The sequence below is a fragment of the Python bivittatus genome, unplaced genomic scaffold (assembly GCF_059951505.1).
Source record: "Python bivittatus isolate LINGU-HERP-01145 unplaced genomic scaffold, Pbiv_v1 ctg000410_np1212, whole genome shotgun sequence".
Taxonomy (NCBI): Eukaryota; Metazoa; Chordata; class Lepidosauria; order Squamata; family Pythonidae; genus Python; species Python bivittatus.
Window position 1 is genome coordinate 14900494 of NW_028277067.1, and position 21561 is coordinate 14922054.

Below are 21561 nucleotides of genomic sequence, written 5' to 3' on the forward strand. Positions count from 1 at the left end.
AATCAATCAATAAAAACTCCCATAATGGAATCTCAGGATGAAAGGGAAGGCAAAGGAAGCTGAGGAATTTCAGCCCTCCTCCCCCCCAGTGATCTGGCAGGGCATTGCTTTGTTCCTCAATATTTTATGCCCTTTTACCAGCTCAGTCCCATTTGCAGCCTCATCAATATGAATTAATCTCTCCCCTTCTCCTCTTTCTTCCCCTTCCTCCTCCTCCCCAGCACTCCCAAACCATCAGGGTCCAAAGGGTTTCTTCAGCTGGCCATCATCCAGGCCAAGTCCCAGAGGGATGTGAGGCTAAGAGTGGGAGGGCACAGCATGATGGACCACTGATGGCTCAAAGGCAGGAAGGAATGTCTAGGAGGAGGAAAAGGAGAAGAAACAAGACAAGGAGGCAGCTGCCCTTCATATGGACACCGGTAAAGAGATGCCGATTCAAACCAGACATAATATGCATTGAGGCTCAAATCAGAATGGGTTTTTGGCTTGCTAGTTGGACAAGTAAGGCATGGGGCTCCCTGGAAAAGACTGTCCACTCCCCCTGCATCATTCTGAGCAATGCAGTGGTTCAAGTCACACAATAGATTAAACCTAATCCCAGGTTAACAAAGCATAAAACTGCTATGTTTGCCTATTGTGCTGTGCCTAAACAACCGGCCTATATTAAACTTTAATGTGATGGCTTGATTCAGACAATATGCTACAGCAATGGCTGCAGAAGCTGTAGATAGCTTTACAATGTGATTCTCTGTTAACTAGGTAGCTGGCTGGGCTTGGATATCAATCAGGTGTTTAAGCCACTGGACTTACACATCAATTTTGTGCAACCTCTGCCCCCTGAGCTGAAAATGTCATTCCCTTCCACTCTTGTGACATTAGTACACATTGTCTATATCTACAGTGGCCCTCTGAGGCTGAAAAATTTAGATTTATGGAAGTGAGCTGACACTGATTAATATGAAAAGCTTTTGATGATTCATCCACGATCTTTTGCATTTATGCAAGTCATGACTTAGGGAGTTTCCAGAAAAGACTTTGTGCAATTGCCTTGCTTCATTTATGGAATTATATGGAGGAATCCATATAATTATATGAGTGAATCCAGAGAGCTAGTTTGGTGTAGCGGTTAAGGCATCAGGCTAGAAACTGGGAGAAACTAGAGAGTTCCAGTCCTGCCTAGGCACAAAGCCAGCTGGGTGTCCTTGAGCCAGTTACTTTCTCTCAGCCCTAGGAAGGAGGCAATGGCAAACCACTTCTAAAAAACCTTGCCAAGAAAACTGCAGCGGCAGTCTCCAAGAATCAGACACGACTGAATGGATTAAAAAAAAAATGGAGGAGTACAAGTAACCAGCTTCTGCTTTTAACCCTCCTGTTTCCCCATTGGTGGTTCCATCTTTCTTTTTGCTGGAGAAAATGAATTAAGGAGAGAGACCATATAATTTGCAAGCTGCCTTTTGATGTGTGGGCCCGTGAATTCAGTAACTGAAAGCATCCCAAGTGGTGAACCAGTATGACATAGTGGTTAAGTCCCTGTCGCTACCTCTCAGCCTAGGCTACGGAACAGTTATGAAGATAAGATGGGGATTCAGGAACCGCATTCTGTGCCTCCTTGAGACCAAAGATAACAAACCTGAGCAAACCTAGAGAGAGACTTATAACTTCCATAAAAACATACTTATTTTTCATGGAAGTGAAATATATTTTTCCATGAATATATTTTCATGGAAGTGCTTATCTGATCCAACAGATGACTGCAAAGAGGGGGTGGGGATATAAGACTATCAAACAGAGGAACTACACATGAAGGGCATCAGGTGGGTGGAGTGATAGCAAATGGATAAATGTAGTTGTTTCTTTCAATATTTCATCCTTGCCAGCAGTTTGGGTGCTCCGAAGCAGCACAGATGCACTGGATCAGATCAGCCATAATTTCTTCTAGGAATTATGAAAATGAAAGCCCAGAGGAGCATAGAGGATCCACCAAAAGCTGTCCAAAATAACTCAGGTTTTGCTCATTAATTTGACAAAATTGGCAAGCCTGCAATACACTTTTTTAAAAGCAGGAATATAGAAAAGTGCTTGAAACAAGTCAATGTTCCAACATACAGGGGTGGCAGCTCTATAAAATATTACAGGGCTTCTGACTATATTAGTCTCCTGATTGGAGTGAATAGTATCAAGAGGGGGGGGCACAGATTTTACACCTCTCCTTTACACTGACAAACAACAGCTCTCCTGAGATTTCAGGCAGGGCTCCATCTTTCCCAGCCTAACTAGGAATTGACAAGGATCAATTAATATTTTGTGTGTAAAGCAGGTGCTCTATCATTGAGCTATGGTTCTTCCATCAACACCCACTTATAGGAGATGTAGATACCATAACACTGTTATGCTAGTCACTCACTTCTTAAAAATCCTTGGTAGTGGGGGAGATGATTCTTAATTGGTGTAAGCGACAAGATTGTTGACAAGCTGAATAAATTGTGACATCTGCAACCTGGACTGCATTGGATACTCATTGGTGACAACTCCTTGGGAAGAGGGAAAAATCCCTAAAGCATACCTAAGTATACATTCACTGTTTCTTCCTACTATTCCCCCCTGCCTAAACTTGGGTGCTTTGTCTTCACAATAGTCAAGAGCAGATTTAGTGATATACTGAATAAACCCACTGAAATACTTTCTCAGTTAAGTCTCAATGATTTCAAAATTTGGATGTAGCTCCAATACGATCCAGTTATTTAGAAGTCTCTGAGCACCATGTGCACCTTCAGCCTCAAGCTGTGCACCTCTAGCACTGGAGATGCAAAAAATGGGGGTGGGAGAGCATCTGTTATGTCTCAGTTCATATTCAGCTTCTCCAAGGATCCAGCCCAATTCCTGTTAAGCTCAAATATTCATGCAATGCCACACTGTCTAACCTCAATATTTGGAGACAAGTACCAAGAATCGGACACGATTTGGATAACCCCCCCCCAACTGTTGCATATGTAGCTAAAACACCACCATCCACACAGAAGAAGGAACTTCTGGTAGGCACAGGGAGAAAACACTACAAAGGGCTGAGTAGGTGGGAGAAAAACCCTGAGAAATAGATTATTCCACACATCCCAGTAAAGACTGAGGGTACTCCCTGATCATGGAATGCTGTCTGATTTGCAGGAAGGAAAACAAGCAACATTGGGAATCAGGTGAAAGAAGAAATGGAATGGCATATCCTGAACAGAGACACCCTCACTGCAACAGAATCCCATTTCCCAAAGGAGAATCCTACGAACCTTCAGCAGAACTGAGTTTTAAGACAGCCTTCCTCAGTCTGGAACCCATCCAGATGTGTTGGGCCACAATTTGCATTCTCAGCTTGTTGAACAAGGATAACAACCATCTGGTCCCTAGCCAGAAGTTCCCCAGCCAGGCTGGGGAAGACTGCCCTTCTTCTTCAGTTGTCTAAGATTCAGGGTAAGTCTCTATTCCGTAACCCCACTGGGAACATTTGTTTGGTCTTGCTCCCTTCCTCTATCCCACTACTTTCTCCCCCCCCCCAAACAGCTGATTTGCTAAAGCTCAGGAAGAATCACACAATCAGTAAGAACCAGGAGGATATTTCAGGCTTTTGGAGAAAGGGAGAAAGAAAAAAGGCAGCTAAAAGTCTTGGACTGACTATCAAGACAACTGTTGAACATGATGGGAAAGAAGGAGAAATCCAAAGTTATGAGGAATGGGGTGTTTGCTGATGGGGTGCGGAGGTATGGCTGCATCACACCTGACTGCCCTAATTAGCCACCAGCTTGATGAATAAAAGCCTAGCTAAAAATATGCACAGAGACGGAGAAGAAGAAAAGCAAGGGAAGTTGTGCCAAGAGCATCTCTTTGAGAAAGCTCAAGGGGAAGTAATGGGGAGGGGGAAGAATGGGAACAGGGAGAACCCAACAGGTAGGTGGATGTCTGCAAGAAACCTCCTTGGTTACTGCAACCCACCCACTCCCATATCCTCTTCTGGCTTCACTGATTCTCTCAAGGGAACCCCTCCCCTGCTCACGACATTGCCCATTTTCCACCTCTGCCCACACAAATCCTTTTGTATTATCCATTCTTCTGACACTGTGCACATTTTTAAGTGTCCAAAACATTTTACAACCTCCCTGCACTTATCTTTTGGAAGCAGGACATCTTTGAGGCCGAAGCAGAGAAAAGATATATGAGCGAATTTCCCCCATTTATTTATTTTTTTGAAAGCCTGTTGAAAAAAGCCTGTTGCAAAGGGAATCAGGGTGGAGAAGCTTTCTGAATCTTGATGGCACTACTGTAGTGTTTACAGAGCTGGCAGTGAACGGTGGCCAGGAGTGAAGCTCATGAGCCATGGAAGCTCACATTAATTAGGAAGGTATTAAAGAAGAAACTATTCCTGCATACCCTATGAGCAATCATTATTGCTACTACTATGTGCCTAGCAACAATGATAAGGCTACGGTTACACCAAATATCTGCAGAGTTTGTGTTTCACAATTATATGTCTTTTGGCCAGCAGGCTATGCTGCTTTCCTGACCTTGTCCATAACACAATATTTGTGAATGCACTTGCAACTAAGTGCTTGTATACGGAACAATCATTCAGAATCCTTTTTACTACACATCTTAACCTGAAAATATCCCTGTGCTTTCTCAGGAGTAAAACAGTAATGGGCACTGACCACAGACAACTTCAGGAGCACAGACCAAACTTTGCATTTAAGCAATGAGAAATCTCTTCTGTAGTCACGTGGTTGTTCTGCCCTTATTTCTCTAGTTTGCACACCACTTACAAACTGCCAATCAGAGCTGCGCTTTCATTGAATAAACATTCTGGCTGGTCAGAATAGTGCCCAAACATTTGCCTCATGCTTTTGAGTTCTCTAAGAATTAGAAACTAAAAAAAAAAACAAAAACAGAAGTTGAAAGCCGGACATCAGGACAAATTAGCCTTTTTAAGATCTGGAGCTTGGCGGAGCAGTCACTTTATCACAATAATGAATCTGAAACCGATGAAAGGTACAATTTCAACCTAGCAGGAGTTGTTCCAAAAGACCAATGTCCCCTTGTGGTCAGCTCGGATTGCCATTTGCTGCAAACTTAATCAGCAATTGCTTTCTTAAATAAGTAGAGAATGCTTCACCCTGCCTGCTTATCATCCTGAAAGCTAGCAGGGATTAAAATCTTCTTCATGCTCCAGCCAGCTGCTGCTTCAATGCCACTTTATTTCTTTTATTATAATTATTTTTTAATATCTTCTTCCTAGGAGTTGTAACCTTGCATTGTAGCCAAAAGTGTCTTCACTGGGAACACATGAAGCACATTCAGAATGAGGGCAATGCTTCCTTCCTCATTTTGTCTTCACTCCAAATGGGACCACCGCTATCTGAACGATGCTCAGGAGGGATATCAACCGATGGAGCACAGCTGTGCTACTGTTACTTTGTGTGCCTATTTGAGCTCTCCCCAGTCAAAGAAGGAAATTGACTTCAATAGTGTGGAAATGTTTACAGAAAAACTTCCCCCCTCCTTTTGATGAAACTATTGTTATTGATTCGTGAATACTGTATACAGTAGCTGGGCTATGCAGCTGCATTGATTGACTGAATTGATGAACTGCACCAAGCTAAAATGCCGCATTCAAGTGTTGAATAGCTTGATTAACCAAATGAGACTGCTGAATTTGGTGACTAATTCAATTAGGTTGCATTTAATCACTTGAGTGATTTGCATCATTGGCCAGAGCTTACTTTTTAACTCAAAAGCCTGGAATGCATCGTTCAAGGGGACATCACTTCTCACCCAATCAAGTCATAGCCCCACTCACCGAACTGGCTTCCATGATGTCCCTCCAGAGGGGAGCATCATTGTCCCGCTCAGCAATCTCCAGCAGGTTGTCCAGGACGACTTGGCCAATGAGATCATGACGGGAGAAGCGGTCAAAATCATAGACACTGAAATGAAGTTTACGTGAGGGCAATTCAGCAAAGGGGACGTTGAAGTTAAAAGTCTCATTGAAAATTGGATTGAGTGTCTTACGGTGCACCTTCGTTTGGAATTTCTTTTTACGGTCGGGCAGAAGGTACATTTTCACATATGGGTCTGAGAATCCATTCGCATCTTTGGCAGGTAGGTCCAAAGCCCGGAGTATCCTCACCACCAGCTGCTCCGTGCCGTAGGCATAGCGGAGGGCAAAGCTCAATTGTCCACAGCTTGGAGCCTCCCCTTTCTTGGAGTCTGACTCGCCCGAGCGCTGTTTATACAGTTCAGGCTTTATCTGCCCAATGCTTGTCACTTGTTCCACCTTCTCTTCTCCTCCGTGGACTCCGGTGTCTGGGCTGCTCAACTGCTGGGTCACAGGACGTGGCAGTGTGTTGTACCTGCAGGAACAATTAAAAAAAAAAAATACAGCCAGAGGTACACATAACCACATATCCATTACATTCACCCCACGAATCAATAATCCTCTGTCCAGGGCAGAATTAGGGGTTGTCAACATCCTGGCTTTAATTTTTCAGAAGGGTAAAAAATACCCTGTTGGTTGGCTGATTAGCTTAAATTGATTTAAAACTCCTGGTAGGATTCAGAGTTAGGTGATTCATTAAAATTACGGAGATTTAAGTTAACCACAACTAATGCTAAGTACCATTGCTTTCAGTGGGTACATTCTAAATATAGCTAAATCTGGATCAATTGCATTCTGAGTGTATTAAAAGATGCACCAGATTTATACGTACCTACGTGAAGACAAGCATTTGTTAAAAAACGCAGGTGCAATTTTGGAAAAGACATATCCCTTCCTCACGGAGAAGCGTGATGGCACCTGCTGTAACATGCATATGTGCCTTCCAAAAAGAGAGCAGGTGCACTTTTATTCTTTAAAACCCGATTGAATGTACGCCTGATTTAATAATTTGATTCAATATGCATATAACTGATTCTGTATGATATCCTTAATTAGTACTAATTTTTCGCTGCTTGTAGTATGGACAAGAAACAGGAGACACATGGACAAAGCTCAGTGAACTGTGAGATGCAGGAGGAAAAACTGATCTTCCAGTGGTCTGCCTGGCAAATAATCAGTTCTTCTTCCTTCGTTTAAGTTTATGAATCAGCAACATGGTTATATTCCAGCTGTGTTCCTCCTATGCTGCTGTACTTCCTCTTTGTCCAAATTCCCATTAAAAAACCGTAACCCTAAGCATTTGGGAAGCTGAACAAATTGTACAAGTGAATAGCCTACCTATCCATATATCTATAATGTATATCAGTGTTTCTCAACCTTGGCCACTTTAAGCTGTGTGGACTTTGACTCCCAGAATTCCCTAGCCAGCATGCTGGCTGGGGAATTCTGGGAGTCGAAGTCCACACAGCTGAAAGTGGCCAAGGTTGAGAAACACTGATGTATATTCTGAAGCCAAAACTTACTTTTTTAAAAGGCTGCATCTGTTACAGTTAAACCAAAACTTTTCAAGCAGTGCTGTGTTTCAGAATACTGCATAATGAGTCAATTATATATGTATTTATGTGTGGGTCTCATGATGTCAATACTGCAATCATGAGGACCAGACTATCGTTGGGCAACATGCATTATTTTCATTGTCCTCACTGCATCCTTGGGAACTATTCCTTGTATTTCCATTTTACAGAGGGCAAATCTGGGCTAAGAAAGGCTCTTACCTTACCAATCCATAAGGCAGTCCTTGCCCTTAGGCTTACAATTTAAAAATGTGCGACATCAAAGGAAAAAAAATGGGGTAGGAAAAGAAAAAACAAGAACATCCAGGTGCCAATTATTAATGTTAGACAGGTAGCAAATAGCATTTAATGTATAGCCTCCATATAAATATCAATCTGTATAGACTCAGCTTTAATGCTTGTGTTTTCCCTGCTGCATCCTCCCCTCCTTGCAACTCACCTGGGAGTGGGCGCCAAGCTTGCTACTTGCTGGTGGGAGTGGGCATTGGGAATGCTGCCTTCCTTGGTACTGGTCTGACCTTCCACGGGGAGGTCAGGGGAGGTTTGGCTAACCTTGAGGTTGGCCTCAGGGTAGGAATCCATATCAAGGTATGATCTCTCAGGCATTTCAGGACCCAGTTCCACCCGCTCAGCCAGGAGGTCCCCAAAAGGCGAGTGGTGGAGATGAGCATGGAGGGGATGCTCCTTGCGCTGAGTTTGTGACGAGGATCCTTTATCCCGCCAGGGGATCCAACACAGTTTCCAAGAGACAAAGAGGGAGACGCCCAGCAGCACAATTCCACAGAAGGTCACAATCACTGACAGAAGACTAACGAGGATCTCTAGAGGAGAAAAATGGAGAGGCAGATACCATGATGAAAGGTCAGTGCTAGGTCGTCTTCTGTGGTCATCTGTCATCTTGGCTAGTTGAGCTCTCCTCATTCTATTTGCTCCCTCAGCCTGCTGGAGAGAACCTAGAACCCTGGACTATTCGCACCAACTGCCAGGGACAGAACACACAAGAGCTCAGCTGTTTCTTGAGTAGCATCTTACCATCAAGCCAGTCCCTGAATCCCTCTTCTGCCCGGCCCCGCTACTGGAAGAAATAGCCCCAACCTGACTATGTCACGCTCTGCCAAGCACTAGAAGAGGTCTCCATATGAAAAACGCTGCATCCTTCATTTCTTGGTTCCCTTGGCAGACACATTTAATTGGATACTAATTACAAAGCCAGTCTTGATTAGGTATGGAGGTGGAACTGTAAAAAAAAAACTAAACTAAACTGGGAGGAAACGGGTAAGGAGTCTCTCTCACCCCAATTCTACAGTCCCTTGGGGTCAGTACCAAATATAAGCACAGCCATCTTATAGTTTCATACCAAAATACATTCACCATCTATATTCAACAAATGCACAACATTCATTCATTCTTTCTGGTTAGTATGCACATTGACTATCTATATTCAGGTTTCCTAGTATTGCTGATACATAGGAAAAATCTCTTACGCTCTTTAATACATTTTCACAGACACAACCCAGAAAAATAGAAAAACCATTTCTCATTAAATCTTAAGTATAAAGGCTGTTTAAAGCCCAATGGCTCAGACACATACAGAAGACTTCTGAGGCCTCAATAAATACCATAACAATTGCCATAAATATAGCTGTAATCAAAATTAGATAATGTTTCTTCCACTTGAATGTATTTTCCACTGCACAACACAAGTGGATATATTTAAAGTGCTTGATTCAAAGCATTTCCCCAAAAAACCCCAGTGAACATTCAGGGTTTTCATTCTGGCCAAGGTGATAGGGACTAGAAGCATGGTTTTTCTATAATGCAACAGGAGTTCAAGTAGTCAAGAGGATCCTGCAAGACTCATCAGAATGTCTTTCTGTCACATGGAACTATAAGAAAACATGCAGGCATGTTTTGTCTATTTGTTTATTTGCTCATTTAAAATATTAATTTATTACTGGGACTTCTATGCCACTTCAATCCAACAACACACCAACACAGACCCATGAAATGGACTCGGGCCATAATTTTTCATCATCTTATTCAGATTTCCTCTCTAGATATGGCTCATACCCCAAGCTTCTCACCTGAGTTGATGGGACCCACATGACCTGTCAGTTCCTGGCACTTCTCACGTTCCTGGGCAGCACATGTGTTGGAACACAGCACGTGAAGGAGCTCCATTGCCTTGCGATGCCTATCCTCATCATAATCTCCTGACATGATGCCTAAACAGCAAGTAGACAAGATATTTTATTGCATGTTAAAAACAACATCAGATGCAACCTTGGACCATGGTGATATCTGCAATGCAGGCTGTCACCTTGCTTCAGGTTATTGCTGATTCTCACTGCTGGCTGAACTTTGGAGTGTCCTTACATTACATGTAAAAGAATTGAGATTCAATCCCTGCTATCTTCAGATAAAAGGATCAGGGGAGCCATTGCCAGTCAGAGAAGGCTATGCTGGGCTAGATGGTCAAACAGGCTGACCTCATTTAAAAAAAAAATTATCTTCGCAGAAGTGCATCCTTCCTCTGAGAGACCTCCAAAATGACTGGGTGCCACTTAGATTCTGCTATCTTCTGCATTTATTTCAGCCACCAATGCTGAAGAGAAACAAACTGACCCACCTCTCCAGGAAAAAAAACAAAACAAAAACAGCCTCCATATCTTCTATCCCTGCCTGCTGTGGGAAAAACTGGAGTTTTGATGGCTGAAGTAGGCATAGAAGCAATATCAGGGGGATTGGTAGAGGAACAAGGCAGGAAGCAAAATATATCCTGTATCAGAATTCTGGAGGAACAACGTTTGGTCACTGTCTATAGATGAGGACCTGGCAGCCCTAGAAGAGAAGCTGTTTTCATGTTCACTTTACCTCTGTTGAAACCTCTCAGGATTCATACTGGCAGAGCCCAAAGCGGATACCATGTGCAAAATGCGTGGAAATCACAAAGCAGGCATGGGAAGCCTTCATGCAGTTCTGGGTGAGCAGGGATTGAACCCCAACCAACGTCTTTTCTATCAATTCAGGCAAAGGCCAGATCTCAGTCCACCACCAGCAAGTGCAGGGGAGAAATATAATGGCACTAGCTCAAAGCCCAAAACTATTTCTTTATCCCGTCCCTGGAAATCATTGCCTGATAGTTGTCTTAGGTGGCCTGAGCAAAGGCAGACCAAAGTTTAAGTGTGGATCTGGGTTCAATTGGCTGAAGAGGAGCTCAGTGTGCTTAGGCCTGTGATGGTCTTTCACCCTAACATCCCATATGTTGTTTTTGTGAGGTGGAACAGGCAGACCAGAAAGGTGGAGAGGAAGCACATATGCAATGGAGCTGTTGGGACAGAATGGGAAACAGAAGCTAAAGGATCCTCTCAGAAGCAAGAGAAAGAGGACCGCCAAATGCTGCAGTGCTGGCTTACTACAACTGGAAGTAAAATGTAGTAAATCATTGGTGAAATGACTTCCAACTAATGCCATTAGAGACAATGAATATGTGCTGATGCATAGGAAGGAAGGAAGGAAGGAAGGAAGGAAGGAAGGAAGGAAGGAAGGAAGGAAGGAAGGAAGGAAGGAAGGAAGGAAGGAAGGAAGGAAGGAAGGAAGGAAGGAAGGAGGATAGACTTAAAAGCACAGGACATCAGCCTTGGCTAAACACCAGTCACAAGGACCACATCGCAAAATAAGCCTGGAAAATGTCAGTATCAGGACATTTCTCCAGATTTATTAGTAAAGCAATAGACATTTATAAAATGCAAATAATTTCAATAGGAAGGAAGGTTATCAGTGGCAGATACCAATTTGTTGTGGACACTCTCTTCTTTGAACTTTAACCATATAGAAGGATGTGACATCTGTTGTGAAGCTCAGCTTCAGATATGCTCTAAGGGAGCCAGAAGCATAGCTAGCAAAGCATCAGCTCATATTCATTGTCTCACACAAAGAAACAAGACATTTCACCAATAAACGGCAGCCATGAAAACCAATGCTCTGGGACATCTAAGGGCAACTCAAACACGTGGTCTCTCAAAAACAGCACTAAATCAGAAACTTAAATTATCTAAATATACCACTGATTCTCAGGCTGAGTTCACTGCAGGACCCCCATCCCATATACCAGTTATCTCAGCCATGTATTTGCCATGATAGTTGAATTGTTTAAATAAATGACCTCCCAAATGGGGCAGGGCAAGAGATTTGAATATGCAGGCCCCACACCAATCCTCAATATCAGTATACCCATTGCCTGGCTGCCCATGTTTGGTGCGTGACTGATAGGTGCAGGAAGCCTAAACAGCCTGGGATTCATGGCCAGTTTGTGTGCCAGGTAGTGAACGTGAGGCCAACAAGGGTGCAGGGGAGATGATTAATGGGTCTCCTCCCACTCTTCCAACTTGTACAGCCCACTGTAAAAGAGGGCTGGATTCACATACGTCATAATGTGGTTTGTTTGATTTTGGCTGTTATACACACCCATCCATTGTGGTCTCTCAATCATGGTTTATATCATATATTGTGAGAAGCCATCTAATTAGCATTCTCTACGCATGGCTTAGTGTGATACAGGAACCATGTTTTTGGAAGGGGGGATTTATTAACCCATGGCAGCCAATACAAACACGCTGCAGTAACATTTGAAAAGACTACCAGCATTACTGTGATGAAGAGGGCTCCAGAGTCCATGAAAATTTATGCCATAAACATTCATTAGTCAGACTCTCTATGGCAGTCTATGTTTATCAGAGGCCTTCCACCTGTTCTAGATTTCAGTAGTTACGGTGTTGGATTAGGATAGGGAGATCCAAGTAAAAGTCCCCCCTCAGCCAACAGAAATTAATGGGTGACTTCAGGCCAGTCCACTCTCCCTCAGCCTAGCTTACCCCATAGCCATGCATGCTACTTTGGGGTGCTGGAGGAAAAATGGAAACAAACAAATAAACAAACAACCCTAGTTCCCAGCTAGAATGTCTAATTATGGGAGCTGAATTCTAGTATACCTGGAGGTCACCAGCTTTAAGAACATTGCTCTAAATTCTACAAGATTTGTACGTGTCTGGGGGGGGGGGAGAGGTTGAGTATTTTCTGAAGGAGCTTGCGGCTACTGGTAATTTAGGCTTCCACATATTCCTCAGCCAAACAAGGAGCTGCAACTCTAAAATGCAGGACCCCAAGCCTTTTGAAAGAGAAGATGTGGTGATTGGTAGGGAAAACACAGACATGCTGACCTCTCTTTCTCCCCCCGTTACTCACACTGTCTTTCCCTGATTGGGCCCAGAGGAGAACAGTGCTAACAGCTGCCCTACATTCCCTAAACTCAATCGAAGAGAAGGGATTGTTCAGAATCTCTATAAAAGATAAGCGTTATAGGTTTTTGGAGCTTCTCCCATACATTCCAATTCTTATTGTTCAATCCCGACAGTTCTAATTTTAGGAACAAAGCCACTTTTTTCCAGCAAATTATTCCACAATGCATCTATTTTTATTCTTTTCTTTTGTTTCTTTTTTTTTTAAAAAAAGATAAGAACAATGGTGCAAACTGGAAACAATAAAACAGCAACCACAGGTGACCCATGGGTAGAAAAAGAGAAAGTGTAATAGCCCACAACAAAGAGATGTTGGTACAACAACAATGCAAATAATAATGCTGATAATATTATTAAGGATATTCAACCCCCCACCCCACCCCTGAAAACTATATAAATGTGTTTGAGAGAAAGGAAATAATTTGAGGGAGTGGAGGGCAAGCTTAGACAAACAGGGAGAAATTTTCATAACAAATCTTAGTTCTAGCTTTAGCATTACTAATTACAGATATTGATAAGCCACATCTCCCCCACCCCAAATCCTGCCTTGATTTCCAGAACTACAATAAAGAACCTTGACTGGACTTCTTTACAATCATAATGAGGATCAGAGTCAGCTGTTTTGTGAAAATGTTGACATTCTCTGCCCCCCCCCATTCAAACTCTCACCTGGTCAGCAAACTGGCTCAATTGATGGCTGCCAAGTTGCTTCTGTATTGCTGGATCCAGGATGCCAACTGACTTAGTCAATGCCAGGCAGCAGAAGAGCAGGAAAGCAATCCAAAGTTCCTGGTGAACTGAGTCCATATGTGAGAGGCTGCAAGCTGGAAGTAGGACACTAGATCTGCCATCCAGGGCACTGCTGAGTCCACAAGTTGCAATTTGGCGTGGTGGTGGGGGAGGACAGCCACGCCCTCCGCAAGATGCTGGATGGAACGAGTTGCTGAGATGAAATGTGATTGCGAGAAGAAGGCTTCAGTGTGTCGGGCTGGCTTTACAGTGTCTAAACGAGATGTCAGATCTCCGACTGAGCTCTGGAGGGTTCTTCATTGTTTTCTAAATCCTCCATGAAATTGCTTGCCTGCGAATTAGATCCCTGCTATTGCCAGTCTCTTCAGTTAGGTGGGCAGCTGCATGGATTTTAAAAAAAAAGATGTGAGATACGGATTCCTGCTCTGCTTCTGTTATTTCTCATCCTCCTGTTTCAGCTAGACTATAGCCCCAATAGAAGGGACAAGGCATATAAATCTAACCTCTTCTCTAGATCGTGTTGCACTTCAAAAAAATTATTATGGCCTCGGAGGGCCACAAAATGCTATAAAAGGGAAGAACATTTTCTCTCTACCTACTTTGGAGTTGCTCTACAAACCACAGAGGGATTGCTGGGGACTCTGGATTATCCACCCTTGCCAAGAGTAGGCAAGCGTGGTCTTTATGGTGGTCAACAACCTCACTTAAAGTTTCTGTAGCAGGTAGGCAAGGTTATTATTTATTTAACAATATTTATACTCCATCCCAATCCATATAGACTCTAGGCAGTGGATACTAGTCAAAATGCAACCCCCCACACCAATTAACATGCAACTAATTTCGGTGGTCATCCAAATAAAACTAAGAGCCAAAAGCTTGCTAAACTGGTACCAATTTAACTTGCTTCTTAAAAGTATGGAGAGTTGGAGTCACCATACTTCCAGAGGTGAAAGGTTCTATAAGATCGTTCAGATTCAGGATTTTCTGGGGGGTGGGGTTGGCAAGGGTGGCTAATTATTCTTTAAAAATACACCAGGCCTATTTTAGGTTTATGTTACAGGTTTTGTGCATTTCCTGCAATTTTATTTGGTGGTATCAGAAGAGACTCTTGAGGCAGTCACCCAAAAGACATTCAGGAGCCACGTATCATCTTGAGATCACAGCTTATAGTTTCTTCTGCTTGCCTCACAAACGGGCAAGATGAACAGACAAACAGTAGAATCCAAAAAACCTCGGTAGAGATATGAAGGTCTAGAAAACAGCCTGAGGCTGTTTGGGGTTGTAATTCAGATTCTTCTGGAAGCCCACAGGTTTCCTACAGGAACTTATGGCTAGGATTCCTGGATTCTCTACAACAATGTATATTTTAGTAGATTAGACTATAGAAAGAGAAGCATTGATTATTCTGGGTAGGAGCAGGATAGTTTGGGGAGTGATGAAACTCTGCACCTACATTTTTTTCAGGATCTGGGGCAATTACATGAACATCTTCCCAAGTAGGAAAATCCATAGAAAAATTGCTTGTGCAGTTATCTCAGACTGGGGAAGAAAAGCACTTGTACATGTGCATGATGCAAAATTAGGGACTGAATGAATGGAGAATATGACAGATCTCATGCTGTTTCTTCCCGTTTCTCCTTTCCCAAGTTTCTTCTAGAAAGGCAGGAGCCAGCCCAGGACTAGCTAATAATGGGATTCTCCTGTTCTCCAACAGAATAGCAAGTCATCCAAAGGGGAAGAGAGAAGAGGACCTCTAGTTCTTCAGTTCTCCCCTCCTTGAACTCTGCTGCAGCTTCTTCCATCTGTTATTGCTGCATCTTTGCTGGAATCACCAGAGTTCCCTCCTGCTCAGAATAACAAGTATTAAGGGCTGGGTGGTGGTGTAACTGGGCTCACACACGCTCTCTCTCACACACACACTCATATCTTTCACGCTTGGCCATCGTCCTTCTATACTGCCCACCTAAAGTGAAATTGTTCCCCCAACTCTGCTCATTTTTGTGCCACTGCCCCATTAAGAGATAAACATTCAAGTATTACATTATCACACTCTGACGTGAAGCATAATCCACAGTAGCTAAGTGTCATTCCTTTTGTTATCCATGGATTAAAAGAAATTATGATGCCCTTGAACTAGCAAAGCACTATTTCATCCTTATTTTAAAAACAGCCTTGTAGGCTGTCCACAATATTGTTTCCCCATGTTACCATGCTACTCTCTTCTCAGATAGAGAGCTTCTCTGAGTTATAGCCAACAATGATTAGCCATCACAGCTAAATAAAAGCAGCCCCCAACTCCAAGGGTAGTATTTAATAATAGATGTGAGAAATATCTGGGAAACAAAATGCTGGCCTACAAGGGCCTTTCTCTGACCAGCAAGATCATGTCACAGTTATCACAGGATCTGACCACACAGCTAATTAATTTGCATAGCAGCTAGCCTTTACACAATTATTATTACAACAGCCACCTTTTCCCCCATTCTGGGCTAATAACACAACATCGTCACTATCTAAACACCATGCCTCACTAGCTCTTTACAACATTTATTTATTGTTCTTTATCCGCAGACTCAGGACACTGGAAAGAAATGCAAGTTTACAACTTTTGTTCACTTTCTGAGCTAAATCTCCATTCACACACACATTGACACTGAAGCCATCAGCATATCCTGGCTTTCACTCAAGAGTTCAAGGCAGCATAAATAGCACTCCTTCCTCCTTTTTTTTTCCACAATAATAACCCTGTGATGTAGACTGAGCTGAGGGAGAGTGACTGGCCCAAGTCATCCAGAGAGCTTTTGTGGCTGAAGGTGTCCCCGGTACCAGTCCAGTTCCTTAACTATTATGCAGTACTGTGCGAGCTCAGCTAGCTTGAAAAGGCATTAATAATATTGGATGGCTGTCAGTCCAAGGGATAAATCATACAAAAGAATGAAGACTTAATCTGGCAGGGGAACAACACTGGTAAATCCTCTTCCCTTGAGACTTGGGTTAAAGCAATGTTTCTCAACCTTAGCAACTTTAGGACATATAGACTTCAACTCCCAGAATTCCCCAGCCAGCATGCTGGCTGGGGAATTCCGGGAGTTGAAGTCCACAGTTCTTAAAGTTGCCAACGTTGAGAAACACTGGGTTGAAGTGTCAGTAAGAGGCCCAGAGGGTCATTGCCCCATTATGTTTGGGAACCTGAGACAAACAGGACGGAAGAAAGCCCAGCCTTCTGCTCACCTGCTCAGGAACAATGCTGGACAGAAGGGGAAAAAATGCAGAAATATGTATGTAAACCAGACAGCTGTCTCTGCAAACTGGTATCTGACAAAACTCTTATGCAGTTCCAGGATGTCAGACTGTACTTGGGCAGAGATAAATTCAAATAAAGTCTCATCAAATATGTATGCTTGCCTGCTTTTTGAGAATACCTATGCGGCCTAATTTACACACTCCTGGTGCTTTAGCAAATGTAGGTGCGTACTGGCAATCTGAGAATCTGCTGTTTTCCCAAGCGTTAAAGTATAAAAAGCTCACAGAGGACCTGTCATCATTCACTGGAAGACGATTTCTCTTTCCCTTGCTATATCAACCTTCCTTGAGTATCCGGGGCTCAATCTTGGACAATCTGCTGCCTTAATTCCCTCACTCAGCAAGACCAAGGCAGGAGGATGAGATGCAATTTGTCAAACGCTTCTGGAAAGTACCAGTTGGCAATACTGTTATAGGAAGTGATTGGAAAGTCCTCCGCGTGAGCCTGTCAAGAGCTGCCGTCAACCAGAGGAAAACACTACTGAGATAAATACTAGGCTCGTATATGATAACCCCATTATGGCTTTGCAAATATGTGAACCCAGCCAAGTATCGTAACCTTAAAAGCAGCAGCCTATGATCCTGGTCAACCAAGCTGGATTGTCACAAATATATCACACTGGGAAACACCAAAGCATATTGACACCCCTATGTGTTCAAGCCTTCTCTTTGAGACCTTGGAAATCCTGCCTGCCCGGTTAACAGGTCATGCAGAAGAGCACCATATCTACTTCATAAAGCATCTGGCTGAAGAAAATTAATTCTGGCAGGCTTGTGTGAACTGAAGTGCACAATTCTATAAAAAGAGAGTCTGTTGGAACTGAGGTCAGCTGAGCATGTCTCCTGCCTCATAAGCCACACCCAGGGCTTGGATGTGGGGCAGCTGTCTAGGGAAAGGCCGTGGGATGTTCTACGCTGTAGACAAACTAGAGAGATCTGGGTGCAAATCCTTACTTGGCTGTTTCTGGGAAGTCCTAAAACAGCCATTGCCTCATATGGTTGTTGTGAAGAGGCGGCCAGAAAAGCACATACAAAACCCTCTTTGGAAAAACGTAGCCAGAAATGTCATTATTAAACTTTATAAGCTAATGCTTAGGAGATGATGGCTAAAAGCCATTTAGGAAAAGGAGTTTCAGAAGTTGGAAAAAAAGACATGACTGTGGATAGCAGGTAATTACCTTTGACGTGTTGCTATTCAATTTTTTATTGAGCTGCTATATATTTTAAGCAATATTTAAAATTGCAGACAAATTGAAGTGGTAACTCGTCACTTTGCATTAGAAGTATTAAAAAATCACAAATATTGTTGAAGGTGAATTCTAGCATACTGTTCCCATCTTACTTTACGCTGGGCTGAATGCTAGAATCAAACAAAATCGGCTAGCTTTTATCCCTACCCCAATCAAAAATTCACAAAAATGTGTCTAAAAAAAATTGCATACAGACACTAACAGTTATATTTAAAAAGAGAGTTTACATGGGGGAAATTTTATAAGTTTTTTTAATGAGAATTTTTTATGAGAGATTCACAAGACAAAGAATGAAACCAGTATGTAAGGTAAGTCTGATTAAAATTTACTTGTCAGGGGAAAGTATATAGAAAGCTTCAAAGTGTAACAAGGCATATACATTTAAAAAAAAAAATTAAACACTTTACATTTTCAAAAGTTTTTAAGGAAAAACCACGGAATGTTAAAACAGTCTAACATGTGGACAGTAAGCCAAAAGGATATTTAATGTGATGCACATCTGTACTCTGAATATGGGCAGAGGCAGGTGCCTTTTCCTGCAAATATAATGAAATCTGATCCAAGTAATCAATCATAAATAGTTTGAAGCCAGTTTATCAGAAGCCCTGCATGCTGTAACACAATCTGCCACAGTGAGATCCACTGAAGGGTTCCCATCCTCCTGAAATTAGGTGAGTGATCATGATCAAAACAGACCTTTTCCCAAGTAGTACCCCAGAGATGCCTGCCCCAAATACTTCCTTCTGGTGGGAAGTACACATTCCAGCGTATTAAAAACCAAGTCTGTGTTAAATGGATTTTGCTCATTTTTAATTAATTTATTTTAATTTATTCATTTCATCTTTATAGTCACCCACTTGGCACATAGCTCGGAGGAGAGTACATCATCAGTAAACAACAATTAAGTCCATATGGAAATGACACAACGAAGAAATAATATTTAAAAAAAAACCACAAAAACAAATTCAGCCAACAAGATCATACCACTCCCCGACCCAGCTACCAGGGAAAGAGCCAGGTCTTTAATGCCTTTCAAAAGGCAGGCAAGGTCAGGGGCAAGCGAATCCCCAAAGGGCAGGGGCGGCTCTCTCTGTACGGGCGACGCTATTCTGCAGCACTGCCCAATTTCAATGGATGCTCTTTTCATCTTGCAGGGCCAGCAAGTGAGAGTGCATGGCCTTATGCTTTTAAACCACAGGTGCACAACTGGCAGGTCTCCAAGGCTTTGGCTCTCAGCCCCCTCCTCAGCTGCTGCTGATTTTCCATAAATTAAAAAATTAAATATAGTCCTTTTCCCTTGGTTAAAATAGGAAGGAATGGAATTTACAAAAGGAAAAAAAGGGGGAGGTTAAAAAAAATGTGGTTTTAATGCAGCTCTCATCCCTTTTCCTCTTGTCCCACACATGTGCAGCCTGTGACACATTCCACACAGCCCATATGTGGTGTCAATTTGTGCATTCCCACTTTAGGCTGTCCCAGGAGCTGATGCTGAAGGGCAGCTCATTGATTCTTGAAATAAAGAAAGAGATGATGCAGCTTTCAGCTGGAGCTCCTCCATGGCTCTTTAGAAAGAAAGATCCACCCCAGATTTGGATGACGCTCTGGTCATTTGAAGAAGAAAGTAAATGGGCCGGGAAAATTCACATAAGAGCAAATGAATTCTCTGGTGGGGTCAGATTAATAGGCTATTTGATAAAAGCCCTGCTGATTAAACTAAAGGCCTATGGAGGCCATGGTCCCCAAAGAGCTTAATCAGGCCTCTGAAGAGAACTAAGAAACAGGCCATGAGACATCATACAGCAACTATGCTCAGAAAATCTCTCTGCTCCTGGAGAGAATATATCCCTTGCAGCAAATATTCTCCAGGTGTGTCCAACTTGGCTTCCATCCTCCTGACTGGCCATGCTGACTGGAGAATCATGGGAACTGATCTCCCACCTGCAGCTGGAAGGCTTCAGGTTCAAGGAAGACTAGTGTAACTCAACATTTTTTCCCCAAAGCCTGCCTTTTAGATAAGAAAATATTCTGCCTCTCAAGGTTCACCTAACGGAAGAATTCATTTACAGCATGCTGAAAAACTCAGGGTGGACCAGAAATAAAGGAACATTAATGAAATTATAATGTACAAAAATACAAAATGGGGACAGTAAAACCTAGGCAGCTCTAATTCTACTAAGGGAATAGTGAAATACCAGCAGGTTACACTGTATAGTAAAAACAACAGACAAACTAGACCCTACAAAAGCTACTTGAAATATATATCTAATTGAATCAAGTAAAATTAAGCAATATACAACATAAAAGCTGGTACAGAAGGTACAAGTTCCCACTCAGAGGACAACCCCTTTTCCTCAAACTTAACAAAAAAAATTCAAATTCAGATTGAAAGATTAAAAAATTGTCATCAGAAGACTAAGGGGGAACCAAGTTCAAGCTGGTAGAACCAGATCTTGAAAGTCTTTTGATCATCACTTCATTTAAAAAAAAGGGGGGGGTATTTTCAAAGCCCCCACTTCTCATCTCCCAGTCTAAACTCCTAGGTGGCTCTATGGCAGTCCTAATAGCCTGGTTCACACAATAACGTGCTCAGGTTGTGTGAACCCTACTCATTGTGACTTATTTAATCATCTGTGATTGAAGAAATTATGGCTCAATGCAATGTTCAAACTGAGTTAAAATCTCAATCTCAGCTCCTATTTCCTCTCTTCTCTCAAGCTGGGAGAGAAGTCTGTTTTACCGATGTTCTAAGTCTTGGCTATATACTGTACACTAAATGCTTTCAATGTGTTACATTTGCTATGTACATCTTGAATCTTATGCATCAATTTCATGCGAGAGTCGCTGGGTGATTCTTGTAGCCATCTTGTCTGTGATATTTCAGAATAAAATTGTCACACTGCGCTGGGTAGAAGACAGTGGTTCATCTACATTTACTGATAGATACAACATAGTCTCTGTCAGAGACACATACTTGCATAGCAAGGCCAGTTTGTGTCCAATATGATGGTGTATGACCTCATATTTGCTACAGCAAAACAGAAATGGAACTTAAACATGATCACCTTGTATTTGTAGGCATCTAGAATCACAAGTAGCATCACACACACACACACATACACACACTCGCCTCACAAAAAACAGCCCAATTAAGACCTGATTGTTCAGTAGCACATTACTTATTTGCTGGAAAATGAAAACAAAGAATGAGAAGTCATAACAATAATAATAATAATTTATTAAACTTGTATGCTGCCCAACTCTCAGTGACTCTGGGCGGCTCACAACAAACGAAGAAATTACCGCAAAATCAATAAAACAAAGAGATATGTGGAAGGAGAGCACATCCAGCTTTCTCAAAACCTGAACAGTAGCAGGCCTCTTAGAAAGGGCATACACAACATTTTGTTGCAGGGCTTACTTATGGACTCTAAAATCAACAAGAGCCACACGTCCCTGCCTCAAATCAGCCACAC

The 21561-nt window shown here is 42.5% G+C and overlaps 1 protein-coding gene across 2 annotated transcripts in view; it reads right to left on the minus strand.

Moving 5' to 3' along the window:
• The window catches only part of SYT3 (synaptotagmin 3), a 47168-nt gene that overhangs the window by 15409 nt on the left and 10198 nt on the right, over positions 1–21561 (minus strand). For both annotated transcript variants that reach the window (XM_088143566.1, XM_088143565.1), the window contains exons 2-5: positions 13455–13915; positions 9573–9713; positions 7928–8309; positions 5837–6389 (exon numbers count right to left, since the gene is read on the minus strand). In XM_088143566.1, the coding sequence (XP_087999692.1) occupies positions 5837–6389; positions 7928–8309; positions 9573–9708 (1071 nt within the window). In that variant the 5' untranslated portion in view covers positions 9709–9713; positions 13455–13915. The remainder of the gene's footprint in view (positions 1–5836; positions 6390–7927; positions 8310–9572; positions 9714–13454; positions 13916–21561) is intronic.